Genomic DNA, 25,948 nt, shown 5'->3' with positions numbered 1-25,948 from the left:
CAACTCAAGATGGGCTTTAAAGCCTCAAAATCAAAACAGAAGACCAGGAGCCCGGAAGTCCCGGATCTGCCCACGCCCGGGGCTCCAGAGACCCGACCCGGTCTGGGAGGCTGCGCAACCACATCCAAGCCCCACCTGCCCAAGTGCCCCAACCCACCGGGCCTCCTGCAATGAAGACACACACAGCGCTGGGCTCGCAGTTCACAACTTTAATAGAATATTCTAACTAGTCTGTACAAATTGAAAACACTGTATTCAGTTACAAATGTATCGTAAGTAAGGCTGAGCAGTCTACAGCCTGGCCACAGCGTGGATGCCCCTGGGGCCAGAGGTCACACACTCGACACCCACATTCCAGCCAAGAACGGGTCGCTCGGAACCCAGGGCTTTTAAGACAAGGTGAGTGTGAGGCTGAGAAACGGGAGCTACCGAGAAAGCAAGACATTTGACACACTGCGTGGGAAAGCTGTACTTTCCTGCCCGAGCCCCTCCCCGCGAAGCCTGGCAAACCCTGGCTCTGCCCATAGCCCCCCCCCCACCCCGTCCTCAGCGCCAAGCGTGGTCCGTGCGTCCCGAGGACCAGCCCTGGCCCACGGCTGGCGGGAGGGAGGCCTTCTTCCATGCGGGCGGACCGCCAACTCTTGCTCGGGGCACCGGGTCTCTGGTGCCCACAGGGTCTCAGAAACTCGAAGGACAGCTCACGTCCCAAGCCCTCACAAGCGTGAGAGAGAAATAAATACGAGATGAATCACACAAGCTCGCGCCTCAGGCTCAGTGGGCGCCGCGACCCTCACCCCAGCCCCGAGGAAAATAAAGCCAAAGGGCGAGCGGGATGAGTGCGGCCGGCTCTCCCGAGACAACTGGAAACTGCATGTGGGTTTCTTCCAAAGAAACAGGAATCCCGTCTGATGGCGGGAGGGGTGAACTGGATCTACACGCCTTGGAACTGCGCCCTGGACACGTGCCCCCGGCGTCGAGTGATCCGCCCCCACCCCACCGCCCCAGCGGTCTGCGAGGCCCTCCCTAAGGCAGGGCTGGGCGGGTCCACTGAGCTGCACCCAAGGCCGTAGAGCGTGCTGCTGGAATTAAACCTCCTATTTCTGAAATGCATCTGAGTTGCCACTGTACAGGTTAAGCAAAATAATAAAGTAAAAGGAGAAGTTAAAGTGAAAATCATGCACTTGAAAACAAGTTAGGCGTAAGCACTTGTCCACACGAGCGAGCGGCGCCTCACTGCTGCTTGCACTCCGAGGGCTGGCTGGGCTCCTTCTGTCAACGAGAGAGAACAGACTTGTAGAGAACCGAGCAATTCCATCAACCAGGCATCTCCAACCAACAGCGAAAACAAAGACTCAAGTATTCACTCGTTCTTGCTGAAAACACGGCCACTACAAATACACTTTAAAAATAGTAACAAATAAGCAGCTAACTTCCCAGTAACAGGGTCACAGCGGGGCTGCCTCTCTCTGTATAAAGACATTCTAATTCTCAGCAGGAGGGTCTCCGGGTGAGGGAGGTCCTCGGGTGGCAGACAGTAATTAAACGCACAGCAGTGCCCTCGTTCCAAAGCTGGCAGGCACCTCGGCTCTGGGTTGAGCAGGCGGGGAACAGCGCTGGCTCCCCTCCATCCCCAAGGTGAACAAGGCTGCCGGCGCTGCCTGGAGCACACCTGCCCCCAGGCCGGGCCCTGAAGCAAAGCCCCTCCTGCCCTGGCCCGAGGCGCCCCGACAAAGGACGAGAGGCCACCAAGAACTCCACAGCCAGGCCCCAGTCCTCCCAGGAGCCCCCTCGGCTGGGAGTTCCGTCCTTTCAGAGAAGGCGTGAGCGAGACAAGCAGCAGACGCACTTCCGTGTGGTCGGCAGCTGCGTCTCCTGTCGCTGAAGCCCACTTAGCGACCCCATGAATGCTGTGTGGAGGACAAAAGCGGCCTGAGAGACAGGTAGCGATTTCACCAGTACTTCTTAGCAAATGAATTTACTCGTCAGTAACCTATGGTCTTGGCTGCGAAGATGACATTACTCTGAATACAACTTGGCACATCTACGGAGTCTTAAGAAAAACCCGCACCACACAGTTCAGAAGAACCACCTGGGATAACACAACTGACACCTTGCATGGAATAAGCTGGGCTACAGGCCATTCCTTGGGAAACCACACCTAAGGGATGAACAAGATGACGTGTAAAGGGTGCATAAAGACAAAACAGTAATCTGGGCCCTGGGCTACGCTCCTTGCTTTTAAGTGTAACAGCACAGGGACGAGCTGGGACTTCCAGGTCTGGCCTGGGTCTCGGCCCAGCACTGCCCAGCACTGGGCCAGTGGCACCGGCCCATCACACGCTCACCGGAAACACTGCTGAAGAAAGAGCCTGGGCACCAAAACAAACACCCCGACCAGAAATCCTAGTTGAAAGAGACCTAACTCAAACTCTGTCGTCTCAAGGGGAGACCTGGAGGTGGCCCAGACTGTGGCCAGGGGGATCAGACGCCGGCCCCAGACTCGCTGGGGAGGTGCAGAGGTGCCCCAGGACTGGGACAGCACTGGCAGGGGCTGGGGCAGTGGCGTGCAGCCTTTTGTGGACAGGGGAGAAGTGTGTGGGTTTCCATAACTGGATCTGCAGAAAGGAAGGAGGTGAGAGAAGCTGAGGCTGAGGGAGTGGGACGGTGCCGTGGCTGTGGTACGGGGCGGGCGGCACAGGGCGGCGGGCTTGCTGCTCTACACCCTCTGGGTAAACACATACGCAGGACGCACAGGACGCCATGAACGCAGAGCGGCACACGGTTTACAATGTGCTGTCTCAGTGACATCACATCTATCTTTAACCAGGAGAAGGCATCAATCATCTGTCTGTTGACAACGAACTCCTTCCTTGGGTGCTGAAGACTGCTAGAGGGAAGGGTCCTCGCCAAAACCAAGACCAGGACGGGCTGTTGTGAGGGTGGGAGCCGGGTGGGGACGCTGTGTTTAGACAGGAGGCAGAAGGTGGGGCTTGCCAGGCAGCAGAGGGCTGGGCTGTCACCAGCATCCCACCTCCCGAGGGCCACGTGCAGCCCAGCCTGGCACCAGCGCAGAAGCCTGGAGCCACGCATGTGAGCTTCATCACCGGGACACCACAGTTTCGGCCCGTGACGGAGGGCAGAGCGACACTGCACTAACCCGAGCGCCCTCTGCCCCACGGCACGAAGCTGTTGGAAGCCCAGTCTCTCATGCTGCCGCTCGTCAAGGGACGGGAGTCGGTGCTTCAAAGGCACAAACTAACAGTCAACACCCTGCCTGGTCGGGGCGGGCACTGAAAAGAAGGGCTTGCACTGCTGGTAGCAAGCACACGCCACCACCATGGCCTCAGGGCTGGGGGCCTGAGGCCCGAGCGCCTGCCCAACAGCCCATGACACGACCCCCTCCACGGGGCGCCTGACGACACAGGCGAGACGGCACGGCTGTGGTTCTGCCACAGAAGAGTCCTCCTCGCCCAGAGGTACAGGCTGGACCGTTTATGGACGCTTCGCAGTCACGGGCAGGGTGGGGAGCAGTGGGGCTTCGGGCCAAACCAGCCTGGCTGACACGTTCTTCAGACACACAGGGCAGCAGGAATCAGACAGTAAGCAGACACAATTCTAAATGATCAGATCTGACCCTTTAAAACAGAAAAGATCCCAGGTGTACATTCACTTCATCTAATTAAAATGCTTCCTTCAGCCCAAGTCTGCCCACCTGCCCGTTAGTCTTCTAAGAAAGCCAGCCGCCCGAGTAAGACAGGAAGGCGATGCAGATGGACCCTCGAAGGCATGGGGCTCACAGACCCCCAGACCACGGCTCTGCGGTGCAGAGACACAGCTCTGCTCTCCCAGGAGCCGCTCCCACACCGCTGGCCTGCTGAGCTCAACGCGGGCAGCCCCTGCTCTCTCCTAGATGCTGACACTGCCGCCCTGGCTTCTCACAGGCTCTCCTGTTTGCACCTTCCTCCGTTGCCCCACAAAAGCCGACGGTGTCGTACGAGAGGGACTTCATGACTGGGGCAGAGCTACGAGGACCCATGACCCCCGAGGGGGACAGGGCGGCTCCTGGGACTTGCAACGCCCACTTGGACCTACAACAGGTCCTTTTCTTCCTCGAGCAGTACACTCCTCAGCAACCTTGACAGACTTACTAGCGCTGATGTGAAAACTGGTGCCGGCAGCTTCTGAGAGAGAAGATCCTGGCGCATTAAAGTTACCCCTTTATTATCTATTGGTCTGCGTAGCACCTGAATTTAAAAAGTATAAACAAGCAACAGACACACGTCGAGAAGAATCACAGCAGGCAGCAGACCTCGTCCTGCTGAGGCCAGCATGGCTGGGGGACCTGTGCATCCTGGTCCCAGGGCCCTCTTGTTCTGTCCTCTTCCTGGGTGTGGGGGGTGTGGGGAGGGGGGCGGCAGCCCCATCACCAACAAAGCTTTCACACCAGTTACATCTCTGTTACTTGGTCAGCGACAAACACTGGGCTCAGCAAGTAGGAGCCAGACGTGGTTTCTGTCGGTTTTAAAAGCACACACGACAGACACCTGCACAAAAACACTGCTCTTCAGAAAGCCCTTGTCCAGGCCAGCATGTGCTGAGTGCGCCCGGACGCTCCATCGAGTCACGACAACATGGCATTGCTACAAAGCACAGACCAGAAGTTTGGAAGTTAGGAATGAATGGAATTCCACCTTACCTAGAAACGTATGAATGATTAACAGACAAAAATTACACCTAAATGGGGAAAAAAATTGAAAGGAACTGTCAGCATGAAAGAAAATGAAATGCACAAAATTATACAGGAGGAAAGAGCCACCATTTCTCATGATACAAAGGGCTGCAAAAATATCGACCTTGAGATGGGAAACCTCAACACCCAGATCTGTACCTTTAATACCGCAACACTTCTTCCTGATCTTCCTGTGCTTGTACAGACTGTGATGTGACTGCGCCCTCTGAGGAGGTGCACGTGGAGGAACAGAAGTGTCACGTCACGACCCCAGGGGACAGGACTAGGGCATTTCGACTGCACGTGGCTGACTGCATGTGGCACCTCGCCCACTCCCAACCAACACAACACACCGAAGGTTTCACGAAGGCTTACTACTGACATGTCTCTACTTTCTGTTAAGCTATCTGTGATCACTTGGTGAGAATTCTCTAGAAAACCCTGACGTGAGAGGAGACAGAAGGTTTGGCAAGGGGAGAGAGAGGACGGACAACAGGAGGAAACAACAAGAAATGGGGAACAGAGCAGCCGCTGTCAGTGAGACAAGCGACCAGAGACAGGGCACTTGAGTCCAGCAGTGGACACGGTAACCAGCCATCTCTGCTCTAGAAACCCCACCGTGAACGTGTGCATCAGCGCCCCCCAAGCGCAGAACAGCCAGATACAGACACCTGGGACCGGGCACGGCGCGGTTCTATTATTACCCGACAGTGAAGGGCGATCCACTCAAGGCAGGGCCCTAGGCTCGCAGCTCAGGAACTGAGCACAGGTGCGCCGTCCATACGGCGACGCCCCAACAGACAGGCTGGCTTTGAAAACATGAACATGCCCGAGCCCACTCCCAGAGCAGTATCTATAAGGCACAGTGAGGATTTAAACCCACCATGAATTCTTCCCCAGAAGGAACTACTGCTGTAAGCATGCATTCATAGGAACATCTGGTGCTATAAAGTGATCAGACCCAGCTACACAATGACAGCTTAGTGCACGATCCACTTCAGGCACAACAGGGGTAAACAAACAAACAAACAACGTCTACTTAAATAGAGATAAAGATTCTACAATGCCAAGTAATGTTAGTATTCTGACAGCCTGTGATACATTTGGTCCTAAGAGTCAGGTGAACTATAAATTTCACGTGAGCAATTGCAGCTTCAGGACAGCGTTAGAACAGTTCTGTATTTAAAATATGTGTCAAGTGGCAAAGTCCCTGATGTACGCTCATCTGAGTCCCTAAGTAAAAACTCAAAGACAGGCGTAAAATTAATGGGACTGCCCACTCATCCTAACTGGTTGTTTTGTTTTTTGCAAAGCTTCCTAATTTATTTCAAATATCAAAAATTTATATCAAATATCTTCCAAATTTATTTCAAACATGAGCTATCGAGACATGTCTTTTGAGTATTCTCAGCCCATGTACAATTGTAAAATTATGCCTACAACTCCATTATCCTATCATTAACAAAACAAAACAAGCCCCCCACCAAGTCCCGTCTCTGTACCTTTTCCAAAAACAAACACACAAAACAAAAAAGTTTATTCATGTTGTCAGTTAAATCATTATCTTAAAAGAATTAAAGATATGGAATGTAAAGCTGCTCTACTGAACAAGTTTATACAAATAAGATATAGCTTGGGAAAGCAGTTTAGTACTCATACTTAACACTCAAATTATATACCAGGTGTCTAAACAGCTCCTCATCCAAGTATTTTCCTGGTACATTTTAACTTTCCTAATTAGAGAATGACAGGCACGTATCTGTAACACCACTACCTCAAAGTGGGCAACGTGTTTTAAAAGGTCCACAGGGTAGCATACACAGGCGTGGGAAGCCCCAGATAACTAACCTTGGGGTTAATTTCGGCATCGTCCTCATCTTCTCCCTCCTCATCACCTTCTAATTCCTGCATTGAAAGGAGTGAGAGCTAGTTGAACAGACAGGACTTAAGTTCTTGTGGATCCACCAGCCACAAACAAAGCAATACTCTGATTTTGAAGGAAAGCAATTACAATCATTGCTAGCCATACTTCTTTAAGTCCCCTCCTTTGGACACTTCTTGTTCTAGCAAATAACCCTGAAATAAACATACTGCTGAAAAAGTGGATTTGGTTTGCTAAATGGTTATTTTCTAAGATGCATTTTCATAAGCCAACTGCAGGGTCAAACTGGACACTGCTACCCATCTGCCGTGTCTTTCCGTAGTATTCAATAGGGCTGAAAGCTTCAAAGGCAGCTTCCCACGAGACGAGTCTAAAGTGGTCCCCTGACTTCATAACCTTCATCCACTCAAACAGAGAAGGCCTAAAGCAACCTCGGGGAATGATGTCTCACGAAAACCACGTCTTACCTCCTCCTCTCCTTCCTCACCTTCTTCAAACTGAAAAGAAAGGAAACAGGTTTTTAGGTTTTGTGTTTTTTTTTTTGCGGTACGCGGGCCTCTCACTGTCGCGGCCTCTCCCGTTGCGGAGCACAGGCTCCGGACCCGCAGGCTCAGCGGCCGTGGCTCACGGGCCCAGCCGCTCCGCGGCACGTGGGATCTTCCCGGACCGGGGCACGAACCCGTGTACCCCGCATCGGCAGGCGGACTCTCAACCGCTGCGCCACCAGGGAAGCCCGTTTTTAGGTTTTATAAAGCGTGACCCAGGCAACCTGACCCAGACACAGCCCGTCAAGCGCCCGCAGGGGTACAGGGCCCAAGGAGAGCGGGAAGTGGCCTGGCCTCTCAGCAGAGGCCAGTCTGCCACCGGCACCTCTGCTCCAAGCCAGGGCCAGAACTGCGGGGCCGCTCGCTCACAAGCCCTGCCAGGCCAACAGGATACCAGGCATCCGAAAACCACTCAAAACGAAGACTACGGATGGAGACGGGGTGAAGAAAGGAAACCGTTGGCTTGGGTGTGCGCTGGGTCCAACTGGGAAACTGGCTGATCTAAGCAAACCAGTAGCTTAGTTTTATCACATACTGGACTTTCAATGTCATTTTATAACTCGGACAAGGGGAAATCTTTAATCTGTATTTAGAAATGTAATAAAATCTTGGTGTTTAATCTTTAAAATAAGTCAGAAAAAGTGTGCATGGGAGAAACTCCAACACTGTAGCTGAATGAACGTCTCAATTCAATGTCTTGTGTGTCCAAAGACACTGCTGGCCAGGCTCTCAGCCAAGCCCCGAATATCAGACTGCTGTCAAAGGCCAAACAGAACGAAACAGCCCTCGTCCCTGGTGGCTGCATTGACACAGACACATGAAGATTCAGCGAGCTTTCTCTTATAACCCTTTCTTCTTGGAGCCCCCCGCCCCCCCACTCGTCAGCAACAACTCAAAGGGAACTCAGAAGAGCGCAGTGCGGGCAGGGCCTGGTGCGCTCGGCCTGGGATCTGACCGTGTCTTGGCACCTTTTCCTCCAGGCCTCTGACAAAGAGGACCTTTCAGTGTCTTGCAGTTGACAAGACTCTCACTGCAGCATTTCAGGTCACACTGGAGCCAGCCTCACACAGGCTCAAGTGCCCGTTTTCTGAGGCTCTAGGGCCATCATTTCACCCTGGCCCCGTCTTCTGAGCAAGCTCTGTGCGGGCATCTCACACTCGGGCAGAGCAGAGGCTCCACAGTGGGCTGTGCAGCCCGTGGGACGAGTGAGGTGACCCACGTTGAGTGTGGAAGACGAAACCAGGACTCCTCCTCCGCCCACTTCACCCCATAACGATGCCCAGTGTCCACATCGTCCCTAGCGTGTCTGATGTCAGTGCACTCATCTCTGTCCCAGTACCACCGAGCCTCCTCTGCCAGGAGCCTGAGGAGCAGCTGAAGTGACGACCACCAGCCCCGGTCCAAGCGTGGGAACCGGCAGAGCTGAAGCTGCAGCAGACGCAGGCTGACGTGAGCCCCTGGACCACACTGCGCACCTGCGGTGCCTGCACCTGCGGTACCTGCACCAAAGGCATTATGAATGAGCATGGACACGGATGTTACAGGCAAACACACTATTGCTCACCAGGAGTTGCTATACTGCCTATATTATAAGTAAATATGTATGAGCTGCTAATTAAGTTTTTAAACTGATGGGTGTATGATCAAAAAAGCTTGAGACCACTGGTCTAGAGCTGAGTTTCCCATTGTGTGTAGCCACTCGATCTTTTTTGGTCAAATTAGATAAATGCAAACCCTGGTTCCCCAGCCGCCAAGGGCCGCACCTTCCATCTCCCAGCATCACGTGGTGCCAGTCCTGCTGCAGCAGATGGGGCAGAGCACAGCTCCCTCATCACAGAAGGTGCGCTGGACAGCGCTGGTCCAGAATTTGCTGCATAACCAGCATTTCCTAAAACTTAGTCTGAGCAACTACCTGAGCGCTAAGATGACCCCAAACTGCACTGTGCTGTGTGTGTCCGTGTTCCCGGATTCCCACAAGCACCTCCCAGCTCGGGGATGGACAGGCCGCACCCGAGAAGCTCACCAGTGTCAGGCGATGTAGCCAGTACGCCCTGGGCTGGCCCACTCCCGCTGCGTGGGGGCCTTCAGCACAAAGGAGGGCACGAAGCAGCTCGGACCTGTCCAGCAGCCACAACAGACCTCGCCAGAAAGGAACCTCAGAGCACTCAACACAAGGGAGCAAACAGCACCTAAGCACACTTCCAGCAACACGCCACAGGACAGACCTTTATCTCCACACAACAAGAGGGCTCGCGGCAACCGGGCCTTGGTCACGACGGAGAACCATTTCAGGTGACAGCCCGGGGCAGCTGGCCAGGCTGTGCTCAGGGGTCCTGCTCCCAAGTTCTGACTGTGGGAGGGCGAGTTCCTTCAAGCAGAGGGGAAGGTGGCCTGCGTAGCCGGGCTGTTTTTCTGTGGAGTGTGGGGTTCTATTTCTTTGGGGTCGATACGCCACATGCCAGCACGACTCGGCTCTGCTGGCCGTCGCTTGGTGAACAGGAGTTTCCTCGTGTTCAGAAGTCACCCAAAGCCACAGACCTCGTGTGCAGCAGCGAACCCCTGGGTCCTTAGAGGACATTCGGAAACAAGTCACTGGCCGGGCCCACGCGGGCGTGTGGTGCTCAGATGCCTCAGAGAGACCTGCTTCTCCCGCCTCTGCCATCTCCCTGCCCAGTCTATTTCCTCCAAACTCCAGAGGGCAGTGCCCCGTGGACCTGGTGGAGGATGTCATGAAAATCTTGGCTGGGCTTCCCAAGCCAGCACCCGCTCTGACCCCAGCGGCTCCCACAGGCCACCTACGTTGTCGTCGTCCTCTATGGCCTCCCCCGTGAAGTAGAGCACAGCGCGCGGCACGATCCGCTCACGGAAGAAGTGTCCAATCTCAAAGTCGGAGGCTAACGTGAATTCGGAGTCTTCATCCTGAGGGGAAAAGCGAAGTGCTAACTTGCTTCAGTGGGGTAAACATCACATTCCCTTGCCCATGCCTGACCCCCCACTTCCAGTGACTCGGCTTATAAAGCACCCGGTGCGGGCACTGCTGGGTGACAGGCATCTCTGAGGTTAGGCCGCATTAAAGGAACCCTTGCAGCCAAATGGCAGGAAAGCGTAGGGCCCAGAGCCACACGTGCGCGGGGGTGAGGCTCAAGGATACGCCTGCCCTCAGGTCCACCCGCGGCACGCGCGCTTCTATCCCACCCCCACGGTGCAGCGAATACAAATTCACCCTTGGTTTTTAGGCAGTAAGAACAGATTAAAAAGAAAGTAGCAAACTACTCAGGAAATAAGGACCTTAACAGCAAAACAACATACTTTTTTGATAATGACATAGAACTTACCAGTGATTCTCCATCCCCTGATGCTAGAAAAAAAGACAAAACACATCTGCATTACATCGACAACCAAAGCCTTCTAAAGCCCACACAAGGAAGCTCAGTTGACAAATAAAATGGAACAGCTCACTAGAAATTGCCTAAGCGTCGTGCCTCCCCTTGGCCGGCTCCCCACTCCCCCGCCTGCTGCAGGCTGAAGCTGTGGCCCCAGCACCGCCAGGCCCCCTTCCCTCCCCCCACCCCCAATCAAGGGCCAAAGGCCGGTACCCAGTAATGCTCACAGGCCCAGCTGGAGAAGGCCACTTGCAGAAGAGAATTTACGGACGTTTAAAGCATCAGCAGATGGAAAGGTGCACCGGCTGCCCAGACTGTGGCCGTTCAGGGCATTTTTGTTTTAAGCGGAGTTTTAACCCGTGTCCTACAAAACTACAAGCGACGCTTCGGTAGAGAAACAGGAAGCACTTTAAGGCTGTCAGTCCTCAGTGCGACCGAGGCGCTGCCTCTCAGCTAGGGGGAAGCTGCATCCCTGCTTGCTTGCAAAGGGGAAGGTGAAGGCAGTGCGGAGCCGCTCCTCCCGCAAACACTGCAGCGCGCAGGGCGCCGCCACTCACCGACACCCACAGCAGAGGCCCGCGCTCCACACAAAAGGTGAGCTGAGATTCGGTTCCAGCACCCACGGCCCTACAGACCTCGGTGCCGAACTACAGCCCAACACGGAACCAGGAAAACACAGCCTTAAAACCACGCTCAGTGAAGCCCAGTGGCGCTTCGCTAGGCGTCGCGCCCCCTTTGCCGGGCTCACCCTGCCTTTGTGTCTTCCCTGTCACCCCTCTGCTGCAAGGTCTGTCTCCGTGGCCAGCACAGACAGGGGCACGCGCCATCTCAGCCACGGCGGAGCGGGTGCTGGTGTGAGCACCCCTCCCCGTGGGCGGTGGGGGGCCCGAGCCTCGGCGTGTAAGAGCCCCACCTGCTGTTTAAGATGCAGGCTCGGGGCCTCTGGACTCAGGGGCGGCAACAATCACAGCAAGGACTTCCTCACCTGACTTCTGGGCCAGTTTGTAGGATTAAAGCCAAACAGGTTGCTGGACTAGCCATCTTTTATTTCCTTCATTTCAAAAAGCATTTCAGCAGTTTGGGTTTTTTTCCTTGACCACTCCATCACCCCTCCCCCACTGTCATCCTCTATTCCTTTTCATAGAGCATATCACTTGATATTATGTTTATTCAATTACTTTAAAAATAGTGATATACCATAAAATTCACCCACTTTAAGTATACAATCCGATGACTTCTCATACATTTTTAGACTTGTGCAACCACAATACAGTTTTAGAACCCCCCAAATCACCCCCAAATTCTTGAATCCACTTGATTCCATTTTAATTGTTATTATTTAAAACATCCAAAAAAGCCACTGAATTTAGGAATCAAAGCCCCTTTGCTTCACGGTGAATTCACACAGGAAGCCTCCCATATGTGAGGCTCTGAAAGGGATCTTCCCGAAAAAGGAAATTTAAGAACTACATTTATGGCTGTTCTTGTCCCCAAAACTGATATACATCGGCATCTTCCAGGTTCGAAGACAAGTCACGGAAAATAGCCACAAGAGTGAAAGACAATGGACTGCATGGTGACGGGCAGCTTGATAACTCGGCACAAGAGTCAGAGTGAAGACGGAAGCCACGCCGTGGCCCAGACAAACAACCCAAAGGGCCACCAATGACCTAGATCAGAGCTGACATTTATCTCCAACTGGTTTTTGTTCACGGAAAATAAAGAGAAAATGTTCTCCCCTCATATCCATATTTTAATGCTGCCAGCGGGTCTGGTCTTCGAATCCTCAGGATTGGGAAATTATGTAAAGACTTCCAAGGAATTCCCTCAGGACCAGCAGCTGAGCCATTACTACTTCCACCCCTTTGACTGGAGGGTGGGAGCAGGGAGCAGAGAACAAGCGTCCAAGCTATGATTCTGTCCTAAGTCTGTGCTTGTCACAATATGTAAGTTCCCAAACCCCTCGTGCTCTATACCAAGGCTCGAAGAAAAAACCAAAAACCCACCTGAGAGGGAGGGGAGAGGGAGGGGTGGGCCGACGCCCTGCAGGCTGTAGGGGTGCGAGCAGAGCAGCCCCGCGGACCCCTCCCCCTGGGGGCGGGGGCATGCAGCTCCGCCAGCTGCCCAGGCTCACCCTCCTGCCAGGACAGGCACCCGTGGGCCCGCCCACACAGCCACGGCTCCGCCCCCCAACGCTCGCCAGAGGACCAGAACCGCCTTCCTGATGTTAACAGTCATTCTGTGTGTAACCTGGAGTCACAACCCAGCCCACTCACCTTTCAGCGGACTGAAGAAGTTGAAAAAGGAATCGTTGGGGACTTGTTTGGTGATTGTTCTGACGGTGCCTCGGCCCTTATGTTTCTGCTTTTTCTTGATGGTTTTGACTGTTACATTTTTTCCTTTCTTCCAGTCAATGGTACACCTACAGGGACAAGACTGTGATCACGGGGGTACACACTCCATGAGAAAAACTGGTCACACGTGTGTCCAGCAAGCAAATCACAGCTCTGTGCTTAACCCCAAAACAACTTAACAACCTGTGAGCGAGCACTCGGCACACGGTGAGCTCACGCGAAGGCCAGTGAAGGCGGAGGGCCCCGCCAGGCAGGCTGTCAGCGCGGCAGCTCCCGGAGCTGCACAGCTTTAACCCCCAGACGTTTCGCAGGGGTCCTCCAACATTCTTCCCGTGACCACGCCCGCTCAAGGGCTTGTCACCTGCTGCCCCGTCGCAGACCCCACAGCGCACAGGAAGCCACCCACTCAGGCGCCTGAATTCTCAAGACAACTAGCTAAGCGAGTGGGACAAGTTGGAGAAAGCAAGCAGGTGGCTACCGCAAACACTGGTGACCGGAGCAAGACACAATGTTCCAAGTGTGCTGAGCGGCCCTTGGTGGGGACCGCGCTCTGAATCACCCTGGACCAACAGGTAAGCCCTGGCAGTGTCTGAACAGCGTCTGCTCAAGGACATGCCTGGAAAGGCAGGCCTTCTCACCCGATGGCCTGGCCGTGGGAAACAATCTACATTACTCTGGCCATTTCAGTCTAGCAGGATTTTAAGAGAGTTCTGTATTACTCACACAGGGAGATTCATCAGGATAAGTACTTGGTTCAGTGAATAAGGATAACTGTTTCAATCAAGAATAAAACGATTTCCCAAACCGTCTCAAACCACCCAAGAGGAGTGAACTCCAAGCCACTCTCCCTGGTGGTCCACAGGCTGCAATCACCAAGGCGCTCAGCCCTGAGGCCAACCACGCTCATGCTGCCTCACCGCGGTCAGTGCTGCCCTGCACTGACTCATTCATTCACTCGACGAATACCCGCTGAGAGGAATTTATCAGTTCAATGATCACTGCTTCACTTACGGTGACTGGAGATCCCAATGCCCTCATTAAAACGAGGAAATCGGGCCACCACCCCCAAACCCTGGCCCTCGTAACCATATGATACATTTCCCAGCGCCAGTCATCATATTCCCAGAGAGACTCTTTAATTTCCATCTTTGTCTTTTGGGCTTTTAAACAGATTAAAGGCTTTCTGCTTTATTCCTAACTTCCATCTTACTTGTAAAGTTGTAAAACCACCTCCTGCTTTTGTTTCAGAAAAAGAAGTTGCAATGGCATTTCCTTACCCGTCACAGTCAACTATTTCAGGACCTTCAAAGGAAAAGGGATCGGCCTTATCTGGCTCTGACTTCATCTTGTACGTTTTTGTCAGGACTGAATTGGTAAAGTAGTCGTTGGATTCAAAGTGGAACTCTAATACAAAAGACTGGAAAAAAAGACAGAAACTGGGCTAAGCACCACTTAAAATCTATGACTAATTAGCGACCGACTTTATGAATCACACAGTACTTACTGGAACCCAGCTCTTCCCTAAGCATGACACCACAGGCAGAAACCGTGACTGAAAAGCTCAACAGGTGTTGCCACATAAGAACTTGCTGACTGCAAAAGCACCAGCACAGAGTTAAAGCAGGGCAGCAGGCGAGCAAATACCCGTCACCCTTCGGGCCCCGCCACCTCCCCTCCCAGGGAGGACAAGCTCTCCTGAGGAGTGTGGCTTCTCCCTGCCGCCCCACCCTCCCTTCCCCGAGAGCACAGCAGGGCGGGGGTCTGGAGGCAGAAGGCGGCAGCAGAACCCTGTCCCCCTCTCCTTTCTCTTGGGCAGAGCAGCTCCTTCTCTGCCGCGCAGCGAAAGGGCCAAGACTCCACGTGGGGAGAGAAGGGGAGGCACTGACTGGACCTCTTCAAACCACACCAAGGACAAGTTCACCCTTCACTCACAAAGCACTCTTCAGACCTAGAGACACGCACAGGAGGAATGGACAAACGGGTGTACAGAGCAGTAGTAACAAATCAGAAGATATTCGTATGCACAGTAACAAAATAGATGAAAAATAAAATGAGACGCCCCCTTTCTGTGCAAAATGTCCAAAGAACACATGGTACTGGCAAGTGTTTTGGGAAGCCAGGGGCACTCATATACTGTAAAGGGCTTTGTGAAGGGCAATTTGGCAATATCAAAAAATTAACAAAAAACATTCTGGGACCCAATAATTCTGTTTTGAGGAACGTGTCCTATTTCAGAAAGATACCTGGATGGATGCAGCAGCATGTGCAAAGATATTGACCTCAGCCCTTCTGACAAGACAACCTGGGGGAAGTAAGCAACAGTCTAAAGGACCGGCTCTGGGTCTGGCCAGCCTCTGCCTGTCAGTGCTGCGTGATTCTGGGAAGCTATTCCACGTCCCTATGCTTTCGTTTTCTCACCTGCAAAATGGAATAAACAACCCTTTCTCTCCATGAGTTCACTTGAGGATTAATCTATGGAAGCACTTAGAACAGGGCCAGGTTTACAGGCATTACTTGCTAAATGTTAGCTATTTCTATTTTTATTGTAATGGTACAACCATCAGTTGAGAAAAAAATTAAGAAGACTAAAAACAAGCCACTTCCACAAGGGGAAGTGAAATAAGAACTCCCCCAAGAGGGGGATGAGGAAGAGAAGGGCCACAAGGGCCTGAGAAGTACAGACACAAGTGGCCAAGAGGGTTGGAGGCAGTCCTGTCAGTGTTCAGAAGGGATGGCAGGGATCTGGCCAGGTCTCCACTGACCCCTGCCAGCGTGGTGTGGGCTGGAGGGGAAGGGAGGTCAACACCCACAAGTCACTAGGCTGGCAAAACCAAAGTGCATTGAGGACAGGAAGGCAGCTATGGGGAATCAGAACATCGGCGGAATCCCTCTCCACGGCTCTCCTGGACCTGACCCCAGGCCCCATAAACCCGATCTTTATCTTGGACTTCAGTCAGTGGAGACTGCTATTACTTGAGAACTGTTGAGGGTGGTGACCACAGATGTGGATGACCCACCTTGGGGACTGGGCTGGGCTAACGAATGGCACTGTTTTATTCCGTCCTTCATTACGTCCATACAGATATGGACAGAATTATTTGTCTTCCTCTCTCTCTCCCCATTTCCTTCTCCTGCCATTTCTCCAAACCAAGGGTGCTACTTCCTTTCTTCATATTTTCCTACTTTTCCTTCTTTCCCTAGGCCTCTGTTTAGTCAAGAATGAGTCAAACACAACTGGGGATGATTTAAAGAAAGTGTCTAACAGTCCAACAGAAAAGGGCCCAAGGATGAGGCGACCTCATTCACAGCCCGCTACAGCCAAGTCAGCCATGAACATATGACAAATGCCCAGCCACACTCGCAATTAAGTGTAAAATTCCATCTCTTCTGCCCAGCAAAGTAAACACGGCTGCTACTGTCTTTGCCGACACTTGTGCTGAGAAGAGAGGAGGCGGTCCCCAGGCAATGCTGCCCATGTGGTCAAAGCAGACAACTCAAGTCCAGGCAAACGACATACGGGGATTCTCTGTACTGTTGCTGCAGTGCTGCTCTAAGCTTGAAATTATTTCAACATAGAAAGAAACCAAGAAATGTTATTATTACAAAAAGAAAAGTGTAAAAAGATACCACTAGCATCATCAGGAGTGTAAATTGAACCACCTTTGGGACTTATAAAGGTTTGTCTCCTTCGACCCAGTAATTATACACTAAAAGGAACCTAAACTGAGGAAATCATCAGAAATTTAAACAAAAGCCTGGGGCACAAGTAAGCTGATCATAACGCAACAATTTATAACGGGGTGGTGGTGGCAGTGGCATATTCTGGGGAATGTTGAACCTTTTTTTTTTTTTTTTTTTTTTTTGCGGTACGCGGGCCTCTCACCGCTGTGGCCTCTCCTGCTGCGGAGCACAGGCTCCGGACGTGCAGGCTCAGCGGCCATGGCTCACGGGCCCAGCCGCTCCGCGGCATATGGGATCTTCCCGGACCGGGGCACGAACCTGCGTCCCCCACATTGGCAGGCGGACTCTCAACCACTGCGCCACCACGGAAGCCCTGTTGAACCTTTTTACAGCCAACAGATGCAGCAACTATTTTCCACCCCGTAGGGCCTACGTGAGGTGAAGAGAGCAGTGCAACACTGTCCACACACTGGGATTCCACTTTGCTGAGGTACAAACATGGTGACCCTGGAGAGTGACCCTGGGGAGGGGCAAACACCCTGGCTGTGTTTCCCTCTGAAGTAAAGTGGTTTCATTTTATTTTCTTTAGACATTTTATTTATTTGTTGATTGACTGATTGATTGCTGCGTTGGGTCTCTGTTGCTGTGCGGGCTTTCTCTAGTTGCGGCGAGTGGGGGATGCTCTTGGTTGTGGTGCGCGGGCTTCTCATTGTGGTGGCTTCTCGTTGAGGAGCATAGGTTCTAGGTGCACAGGCTCAGTAGTTATGGCACACGGGCTCAGCAGTTGTGGCCCGTGGGCCCTAGAGTGCAGGCTCAGTAGTTGTGGCACAGGGGCTCAGTAGTTGTGGCTCGCAGGCTCTAGAGCGCAGGGTCAATAGTTGTGGTGCATGGGCTTAGTTGCTCCACGGCATGTGGGATCCTCCCGGACCAGGGCTCGAACCCGTGTCCCCTGTACTGGCAGGCAGGGAAGACCCCGTTTCATAACAATTTTAAAAAGCACAGAGACTATGGGTAAATTCACTAAGCTGCTGACAGTTATCTCTAAAAGAGTGCACAGCGTTCTGTACACTTCTCTGTACTTTCTAACTTTTCTTATGCAAGCACATATGACTTTCACAATGACTTAGTCTACCACAGCTAGGGCTCCAGCCTGTCTATGGGCCACAGAAGAGACCGAGGAAAATATAAGACAGATGGGCTGAGGAAGAAAGGGAATGGACCAAGGAAATCATCAAACAGGTGCGTGCATGTGTGCGCGTGCGCAACACACACACACACACACACACACACACACACACACACACACACACGAAGAGAATTCACACCCATCACAGCAAACTACAGCACTCTGCCACAGGAGGCCTCTAGGGGATGCTGTGGCCAAGACTTGCACAGGTGAGGAGCGATTACTGGGAAGAAACTGACAAGAGGAAGGCGCTGCAATAACCTGGGTGCCGTAGGAAAGAAAGGGCTCCCTCAGCTACCAGAGTGACCCCCAACCTGTGAGCAGGCATCACTCTGGCTGGTGTCCACACCCAACCTGCTGCGGAGGGATGTGTGAATGTCACCTCCAGAGTGGAGCAGACCAGGAAAGGGACAGATACAGGTGTGTGTGCCCCCACCCCTTGCCCCCAGCAGGCATCACCCGCAGGCCAGGGTAGAGGGAATCCCGCTCACACTGCTCTGTGGTGGGGAAGTGGGAAGAGACCAGGCCTCAGCCCCACGGCCCTCAGGCACTGTGTCTTCAAAACCTGAAACCAAGAGCCACCAGGCAGGCAGTCAGTTGTGTGGTGCTGGAATTGCTGTGGCACTGGAATGGAACCCACCAGCCACAGGCAGACTGGGAAGTCACGAACAGTGCTCCCCGAGGACCCCAGCTCAGGCATCACCGTCTCAAGGCTGCTTCACAGAAAAGGACAGGCTGGCTTAGGTCAAACTCCCCTCACTAACTGGTAGGCAGCCTACGAGAGCAAGTATTCTGGATAGATGTGTTTCCAGACAAATCAAAGAGCAGGGAAACATTTTTTCAGTCTTATCTATCCGCAGTGATTCTTGAAGGTAAAACCTAGTACATTTCCTTCACTAGTATCTTGGATTTCTGTTAAAGTGCTGCTTATATTTGAATACGTACCAACCATCCTTTGCAGCCTGTTTTACATACATTCCACCCTCACAAACCTGGGAGACGCTTAGGAGAAGGAGGACATCGCCCCATCTGACAGAGGAAACAAACTAGTCCAGAAACCACAGCATGGCACAGTGGAGGCCACGTCGGAGGAGTCCCCTCCTGTGCCTGACTCCTGCGCCTGCCCCCGAACAGCTGGTGGACTGAGTTACTGTCCGGCTGTGCACACTGCCAGGTGAGGCCCAGGGATGCAATGTGAGAACACACGTCGCACTCCAGTCACCCAGCAAGTGAATGGCCGGGTGTGGATTTCTGGCTCTAAGCCCTTTACCCTTAGTGGCCTGACCCTTTCTGACACCAGCCAGGAGTTCAAACAATCAGTACTCACCATAGGCTGTCCAGGGTCTGAAAATTTCACTTTGATGTCCTGCAGGTGCTTCAGGATTGGCTCATCATATTCCTAACCATGAAGAGAAGAAAAGAAAGTTCTGCTGAGCTTTTACAGACAACACACATGTTCGCACTGAGTCACTGTTGCACCTACTCCTAGACACTGGATAATTAGCCCTGTTGGAATTCTGTCCTTGTCACTCCCAGGAAGCCACCCAAATTTGTTCAGTCACTAGCAGTCTTAGGGTGGCAGCAATGAGGTGCCACCTTTGTCTGGCACGGAGCACTGGTAACCACCAATGCCAAACCAGAAGGGCATCGCACTCATTGCCAGGGGCAAGAGCCCTGACTGATTTCACAGCCCCACCAGCTGCCAGTATAGACAGGGTCGGAAATGCCGTCAATTAAGACTGCTGGTCCTCAGCATCTCCTAAGAGACAGAATCAGAAGAAATGCCTGGACAAGCTACTGGCCTTGGCAGCCAATTCCCCCCGCTTAGGGCACGTGGTGATAAATATCCCAAATCCAGCAACATACACAGTCAAGGACACTCACAAAGCAAGTCTGAGACCTAATGGCAGGCACTACGGAAGAGCCTCTAACGATGGCTCTATGCCTTTACGAGTCATCGTTATGCAAACACAGAAGTTCACCAGGGCCTGTCGTTTGAGAAAGGCCAACTGAGAAAAACTCAGAAAAAAAAAAAATCACAGGACCTGAAACCCAGTGACCACATACTCACGAGAGGTGCTTTATTTGTGAAACAGTCACTTCACCCTGGAAGTCTGGGGACTGGACCGAAAGGATTTCCTGAGGTTCTGCTGAGCCTGATAACTACCAACTTCCCAATTTTAAATTCTTTCCACATCACAAGCAGACCTCGTTTAATGCACTTCACTTTACTGTGCTTCACAGATATTTTGGTGGGGTTTTGGGGTTTTTTTTTGTTGTTGTTCTTGTTGCAAATTTAAGGTTTGTGACAACCCTGCATTGTCAGACAATGGTTAGGATTTTTTAGCAACGAAGTATTTTTAAATTAAGGTACGTACATTTTTGAGACATAATGCTATCGCACACTTAGTAGATAGATTACAGTATAGTGTAAACCTAACTTTTATGACGCACCGGGGAACCAAAAAATTCATGTGACTCACTTTAATGCTACATTCACTTTACTGCAGGGGTCTGGAACCAAACCCACAATGTCTCCGAGGTCTGCCTGCATAGAACAAACCCAAAAAAAAGCAGTAACAAAGGCACCTTCCAAGTCTCTAGACAGAAAGTTAAGTCCAAAGCAGTTTTCAAAGAAGGCCACATCAGTCTGAGATGTCAAATCCTAAATTCTAGAGCCAGAAAACACTTGGCTCCGAGATCACGTGTATCACTGACTGAGCACGTATGCCTAGTTCTAGAATCGCCAAGGCGAATGTATCACCAGTATGTTTTCCAAATACACGGCACTGGGACCTTCAAGCCCACTGCAGTCAAGCTAGCAGCACCACTGGTGCCGCCCCATAGCCAGGAGACGGCCATGATGCTCTTGATCTCCTCCAACAACCTCATGCCTTGAGGGCCAAGGACCTTCTGTGGCCCAGACCACAACGGAAAGCCCTAAGTTAGCAGGCTCAAAACTCAGGGCCAACAGTGGAAGCAACTCAGGGACTGACTTAAATCTGCTCTCCCTAAGTTTCAAAACTCTGCTTTTGGACCTATCTTGGCCACCACCAACAGAGAACCCAAGGACCTACAGCCAAACCCACCTTTGGGATTTAACGTCTGACCAAAATGGAACCTACTACCATTACTTGCTTCAGGTTATAAACAGCCCAAACCATATTTCATCACTCTCTGCATACTACATGAGTACTCAAAAAATGACACGTCTTTTTACAACCGTAAGACAAAAAGCAGCGAGACACTCTGTGGCATAAATACTGAAGCACTGATACTAAGACAGAGGTGCTGGGAGAACGGAAGAGACACCTCATTCAAGTACAGCTGACCGTACTTGAAACCAAAGAAATGCTACAGATGAAGCAGCAGCGCCATCCCTGGGTTACTAACTGGCTGGCCGGGCAACACCAGGAGCCAGGTCTCCCAATCAAGTCGCCTAACCAGCACCAAAAAGCCTACCTCATGACACCCCTGCCACCACTCACAGTGTGCCCCCAACCTGCAGCATGGGCATCACCTGGGGGACACATCAGGAACCAAGATCCTCAGGCCCCACCCAGACCTGACTCAGAGCCCGCACTTCCACGAGACGTCCCAGTGACAGGTACACACACCCTTCTCCATCTGGTCTGCCGGCATGGGGATTTTCAACCCTTGGGGGTACATCGGAATCATCAGGGAGCTTCTACAAACACCTCAAACTCTCGCTGACCTGTGGGTGGGGAGGCACTGATGCTGCTATTTGGTTTTAAAAGTTGCCCAAGTGACTAACCTATAGGCAGGGTGAATCTGGTTCTAGCATATATTACTCAATTTTCCCAATAAATTTCTGGCTCATGGCGTTCTAGTCTTCTAGTATTCTTGGTCTAGTATGCTTTCTTTCTTTTCTTTTTTTTGGCCATGCCACTCGGCTTATGGGATCTTAGTTCCTGAACCAAGGACTGAGCCCGGGCCCTGGCAGTAAAAGGGCCAAGTCCTAACCACTGGACCACCGGGAATTCCCAACGGTCTAGTATTCTTAAACCACACCTTTTCACATGAGACAAGAAAACACAGGCTATTGTTAAGTCATGTATTTTAAATGTTCCCCCCGTCTGGAAGGGGAGTAAGAAACGCATCCCCTCCACCTTTTCTTCAGTTCTGGCTTACAGATAAGCACTGAACAAGGCAGGCAGCAGACAGCAACGCAGCAACTCTCTGGAACCATTCTGACTGCAGCTGTGAAACCTCTGCAAACTGCAGTAGAGCGAGCTAGCTGCACGCCACCTGTGGCCGTGCTCTGATATAAAAGCACTGTGCTGACCCGTCTGGAATAAGTCCAAATGCAGAGATGGCCCCCTCTGTGGACTTCTGAGCAGTACCTATTTCTGAATTCTGGAAACTTCTACCATAACTGAGCTCAGGGAAAGTCACATTTGTTACCTTTTAATTGGTTCACCATCTCATTAGAGAAAGCTCAACAAGGCAAGACAAAGAAAGATTGACCATTCCCATTAAAAAAAAAAAAAAGACTTTTTCAAAGAAAATGATTAGAAATTATTAGCAACTTGTTAAATACTTGTACAACTAGCAAGGCGGCACAATAGGCCCATTTCAAATTTCAAAAATCAATCAAAACAGAAGACTGCGTGCCAGGGAGCGTGCGCCTGTGTGTAAACGCACTCATGGGTACATGTGTACACACACACGCACGCACGCACACTTCACTGCTCAGTATCAACTCCTCCACTCTCACCCCTCGCCCTCACGCTTCTCGCTTGTCCACATCACTGTGAGGTAGAGAAGGGTCTGGAATCTGTTAACAAGCTTCCTGGGGTGAGACAACAGACACTTTACAGGAGACAAAGCGACCCTAAGCTCAGCTGAGGTTCCGCGTGGCAGGCCTTTCCGTGAGGGCCGCTACACGAGGGCGCACGGGGGCTCCAGCTGCAGCCAGGCCTCCCGGGGACCCTGACTCCCCTGAGTTATGGTCACAGAAGGCGCCTTTCCACCCACAGTCAACAACTGCTAGACATGCGGTTGAAAGTTCACAAATAAATAATGTCTTCTCTAAAGTGGGAATGTGCCTGTGTGCTTACCTGAACTAATTCACTTAGCATATCTACATTTCTGAAGATGGTAAACCAGAACTCTGGAATTCCTTTTGGGTTTGGCTCTTCTGCTGCTGCTGCTTCTTTTTCCGCTATGACTGCTTTATTTTTTATGTCTCCCTAGAAAAATAAGATGCAAAATTGGATACTTATCATGAAGCAACAACTTTACAAATAACTGAATGGCTTAATACAGACCATATTTTCAGAATCCCATGTAAACTTCTATCAAAAACCCTTGCTCTTTGAAACTGCATCTCCAAGACCACTGTGCCCATCACAGTTTCCAACGTCTCTGAGGAACAAAGCATTTAAGGCATTCCAGCCAGATGTAACTCCAGACCAAGGGGAAAAGAGCTGAAGAGCTGATACAATGCCCCCCCGACTTGGGGGGCGCTGGCTCGCTGTCCCTCCTGGGATAACCACCAGAGGGATACTCCAGGATCTCCAGCAACAAGAAACTGCCCCGCAAGCTGCACGTCCAATGATAACGGAGATGTCGGGACAGAGGCACCATGCGAACATCGGGGGGGTGACGAGAAAGGCGATGTAGCCACGAGGAGGGCAGTCTTTTCTAACATCACAGGCCTGACATGTGATTCTTAGGAGGACATGATCACAAGGGGCTTTTTAAGTTAACAGGGGCAGATTTTCCTCGCACAGTGAAGAACTGATTCACAACTATATTGATCCACAGGCATGGCTTTAACTACGCCAGATTCTACATGTTTTTAAAAGATCAGAAAGATGTATAGCTACCAAAACTAACATACACTTAAAAAAACAAAAACAAAAACAAAAAAACCTCAGAAGTTTATACTATAGGATAGAAAAGCCACTCCCAAATGTAAAATCAGGTCAACAAAGTTCACCTTGTTGTTTTGGGACTTTCCGTGGCACTGGAATGATACCCGTCACCAAAAAAAAGGCTGCAAGCAGGTGATGGACAGGGCACATCACCAAAAGGACCATTTACCAATGTAAAGTGGCGAGATGCACTGGGGCTACTTCACTGTCACTGCTGGTCCCCGAGCAGAATGGCACGGATGTTTCCAGTATGCTCTCCCCACCACCGCCCACCCTCTAGTGTCCGCCCTTCTACAGACGCAGCTGTGCTCTCCTTGGGGGTTTCTGCTTTCTCTCGACTAAGACTTTTTCTGATGTTTTAATCTCCACTCCCCTGATTCCTTATCTCACTGTACCACTGTGCAGAGGTGCCACAGACGGCTGAAAAAGGGGACTGTGTCTGGCTCACCACATTAACTAACAGAACCAAGCTGTGCAGTTTCACTGTCATAAAGAAATCTAAACACCCAACCTAGGGCTGAAGCCGCACCTACTGTTAGGAGCTCTTTTCTTTGTAAAAGAAAACCATCAAATTTCTTTTTTTTCCCCACCAGCCGCACTGCACGGGGTATCAGTTCCCCAGACCAGGGATTTAACCCAGGCCACAGCAGCGAAAGTGCAAAATCCTAACCACTAGATCACCACCCCAAACCATCTTATTTCTAACAGCATTGAAACAGAACACAAGTGGCGCTCATTAAAAAAAACTTACGGCCAATTTGTCCTCCTCTTCATTCTCACTGTGCCATTCGGATTCTGCGTCTGTCGGCTCGGCATCACCAGTGATGAATTCCCTTCTCTAAGTAAAAACGAGATCTTCTTACCGTTACATTCAGTTACTCAGAAACTTGAGAGTAAAGACAGTGAAACTGTAAATAATGTGTATAAAAAGACTGAAAACTGGATGCTTTTATAGCTTAAGATTCTAAGTTTTGGGGCTTAAAGAATAACATTCGGGGAAACATTCAAGATGGCAGAGGAGTAAGACACGGAGATCACCTTCCTCCCCACAAAGACATCAAAAATACATCTACATATGGAACAACTCCTACAGAACACCTACTGAACGCTGGCAGAAGACCTCAGATTTCCCAAAAGGCAAGAAACTCCCCACGTACCTGGGTAGGGCAAAAGAAAAAAGGAAAAACAAAGACAAAAGAATAGGGACAGGACCTGCACCTTGGGGAGGGAGCCGTGAAGGAGGAAAGGTTTCCACACACTAGGAAGCTCCTTCGCGGGCGGAGACTGCGGGTGGCGGAGGGGGGAAGCTTCAGAGCCATGGAGGAGAGCGCAGCCACAGGGGTGCGGAGGGCAAAGCGGGGAGATTCCCTGCACAGAGGATCAGTGCCGACCAGCACTCACAAGCCCAAGAGGCCTGCCTGCTCACCGCCGGACGGGTGGGGGCTTCGGTCAGAGCGCAGGGAGAGGACTGGGGTTGGCTGCGTGAACACAGCCTGCAGGGGGCTAGTGCACCACAGCTAGCCAGGAGGGAGTCCGAGAAAAAGTCTGGACCTGCCTAAGAGGCAAGAGACCATTGTTTCAGGGTGCACGAGGAGAGGGGATTCAGAGCACTGCCTAAGCGAGCTCCAGAGACGGCTGCGAGCTGCAGCTATCTGCGCGGACCCCCGAGACGGGCATGGGACGCAAAGGCTGCTGCTGCCACCAAGAAGCCTGTGTGCAAGCACAGGTCACTATCCACACCGTCCCTCCCGGGAGCCTGTGCAGCCTGCCACTGTCAGGGTCCTGTGATCCAGGGACAACTTCCCCGGAAGAACACAAGGTGTGCCTCAGGCTATTGTAATGTCACCTCATATTCCGTATCCCTCCCTCTCCCCAGCGTGAGTGAGCCAGAGCCCCCTAATCAGCTGCTCCTTTAGCCCTGTCCTGTATGAGCGATACGCCCTCAGGCGACCTATATGCAGAGGCGGGGCCTATACAAAGCTGAACCCCGGGAGCTGTGCGAACAGAGAAGAGAAAGGGAAATCTCTCCCAGCAGCCTCAGGAGCAGCGGATTAAATCTCCACCATCAACTTGATGTACCCTGCATCTGTGGAATACCTGAACAGACAACAAATCATCCCAAAATTGAGGGGGAGGACTTTGGGAACAACTGTACACTTGGGGTTTGCTTTCTGCATCTAATTTGTTTCTGGTTTTATGTTTATCTTAGTTTAGTATTTAGAGCTTATTATCATTGGTAGGTTTGTTTATTCATTTGGCTGCTGTCTTCCTTCTCTTTTAATATATGT

General features: G+C 51.6%; 1 protein-coding gene across 3 annotated transcripts in view; it reads right to left on the bottom strand.

The window, feature by feature from the left end:
- Positions 1 to 1,008: 1,008 nt before the first annotated feature.
- The window catches only part of NAP1L4 (nucleosome assembly protein 1 like 4), a 62,973-nt gene continuing 38,033 nt past the window's right edge, over positions 1,009 to 25,948 (bottom strand). For all 3 annotated transcript variants that reach the window (XM_082845197.1, XM_082845196.1, XM_082845198.1), the window contains exons 6-15: positions 24,412 to 24,498; positions 22,842 to 22,973; positions 19,088 to 19,159; positions 14,171 to 14,310; positions 12,816 to 12,961; positions 10,492 to 10,514; positions 9,956 to 10,075; positions 7,079 to 7,108; positions 6,578 to 6,634; positions 1,009 to 1,269 (exon numbers count right to left, since the gene is read on the bottom strand). In XM_082845197.1, coding sequence (XP_082701323.1) covers positions 1,231 to 1,269; positions 6,578 to 6,634; positions 7,079 to 7,108; positions 9,956 to 10,075; positions 10,492 to 10,514; positions 12,816 to 12,961; positions 14,171 to 14,310; positions 19,088 to 19,159; positions 22,842 to 22,973; positions 24,412 to 24,498 — 846 coding nt within the window. In that variant the 3' untranslated portion in view covers positions 1,009 to 1,230. The remainder of the gene's footprint in view (positions 1,270 to 6,577; positions 6,635 to 7,078; positions 7,109 to 9,955; positions 10,076 to 10,491; positions 10,515 to 12,815; positions 12,962 to 14,170; positions 14,311 to 19,087; positions 19,160 to 22,841; positions 22,974 to 24,411; positions 24,499 to 25,948) is intronic.

This window comes from Leucopleurus acutus (genome assembly GCF_964270905.1).
Source record: "Leucopleurus acutus genome assembly, chromosome: 8".
Classification (NCBI taxonomy): domain Eukaryota; kingdom Metazoa; phylum Chordata; class Mammalia; order Artiodactyla; family Delphinidae; genus Leucopleurus; species Leucopleurus acutus.
Note: the sequence above shows the minus strand (reverse complement) of the source record. Positions and strands in the feature narration are given on the sequence as shown.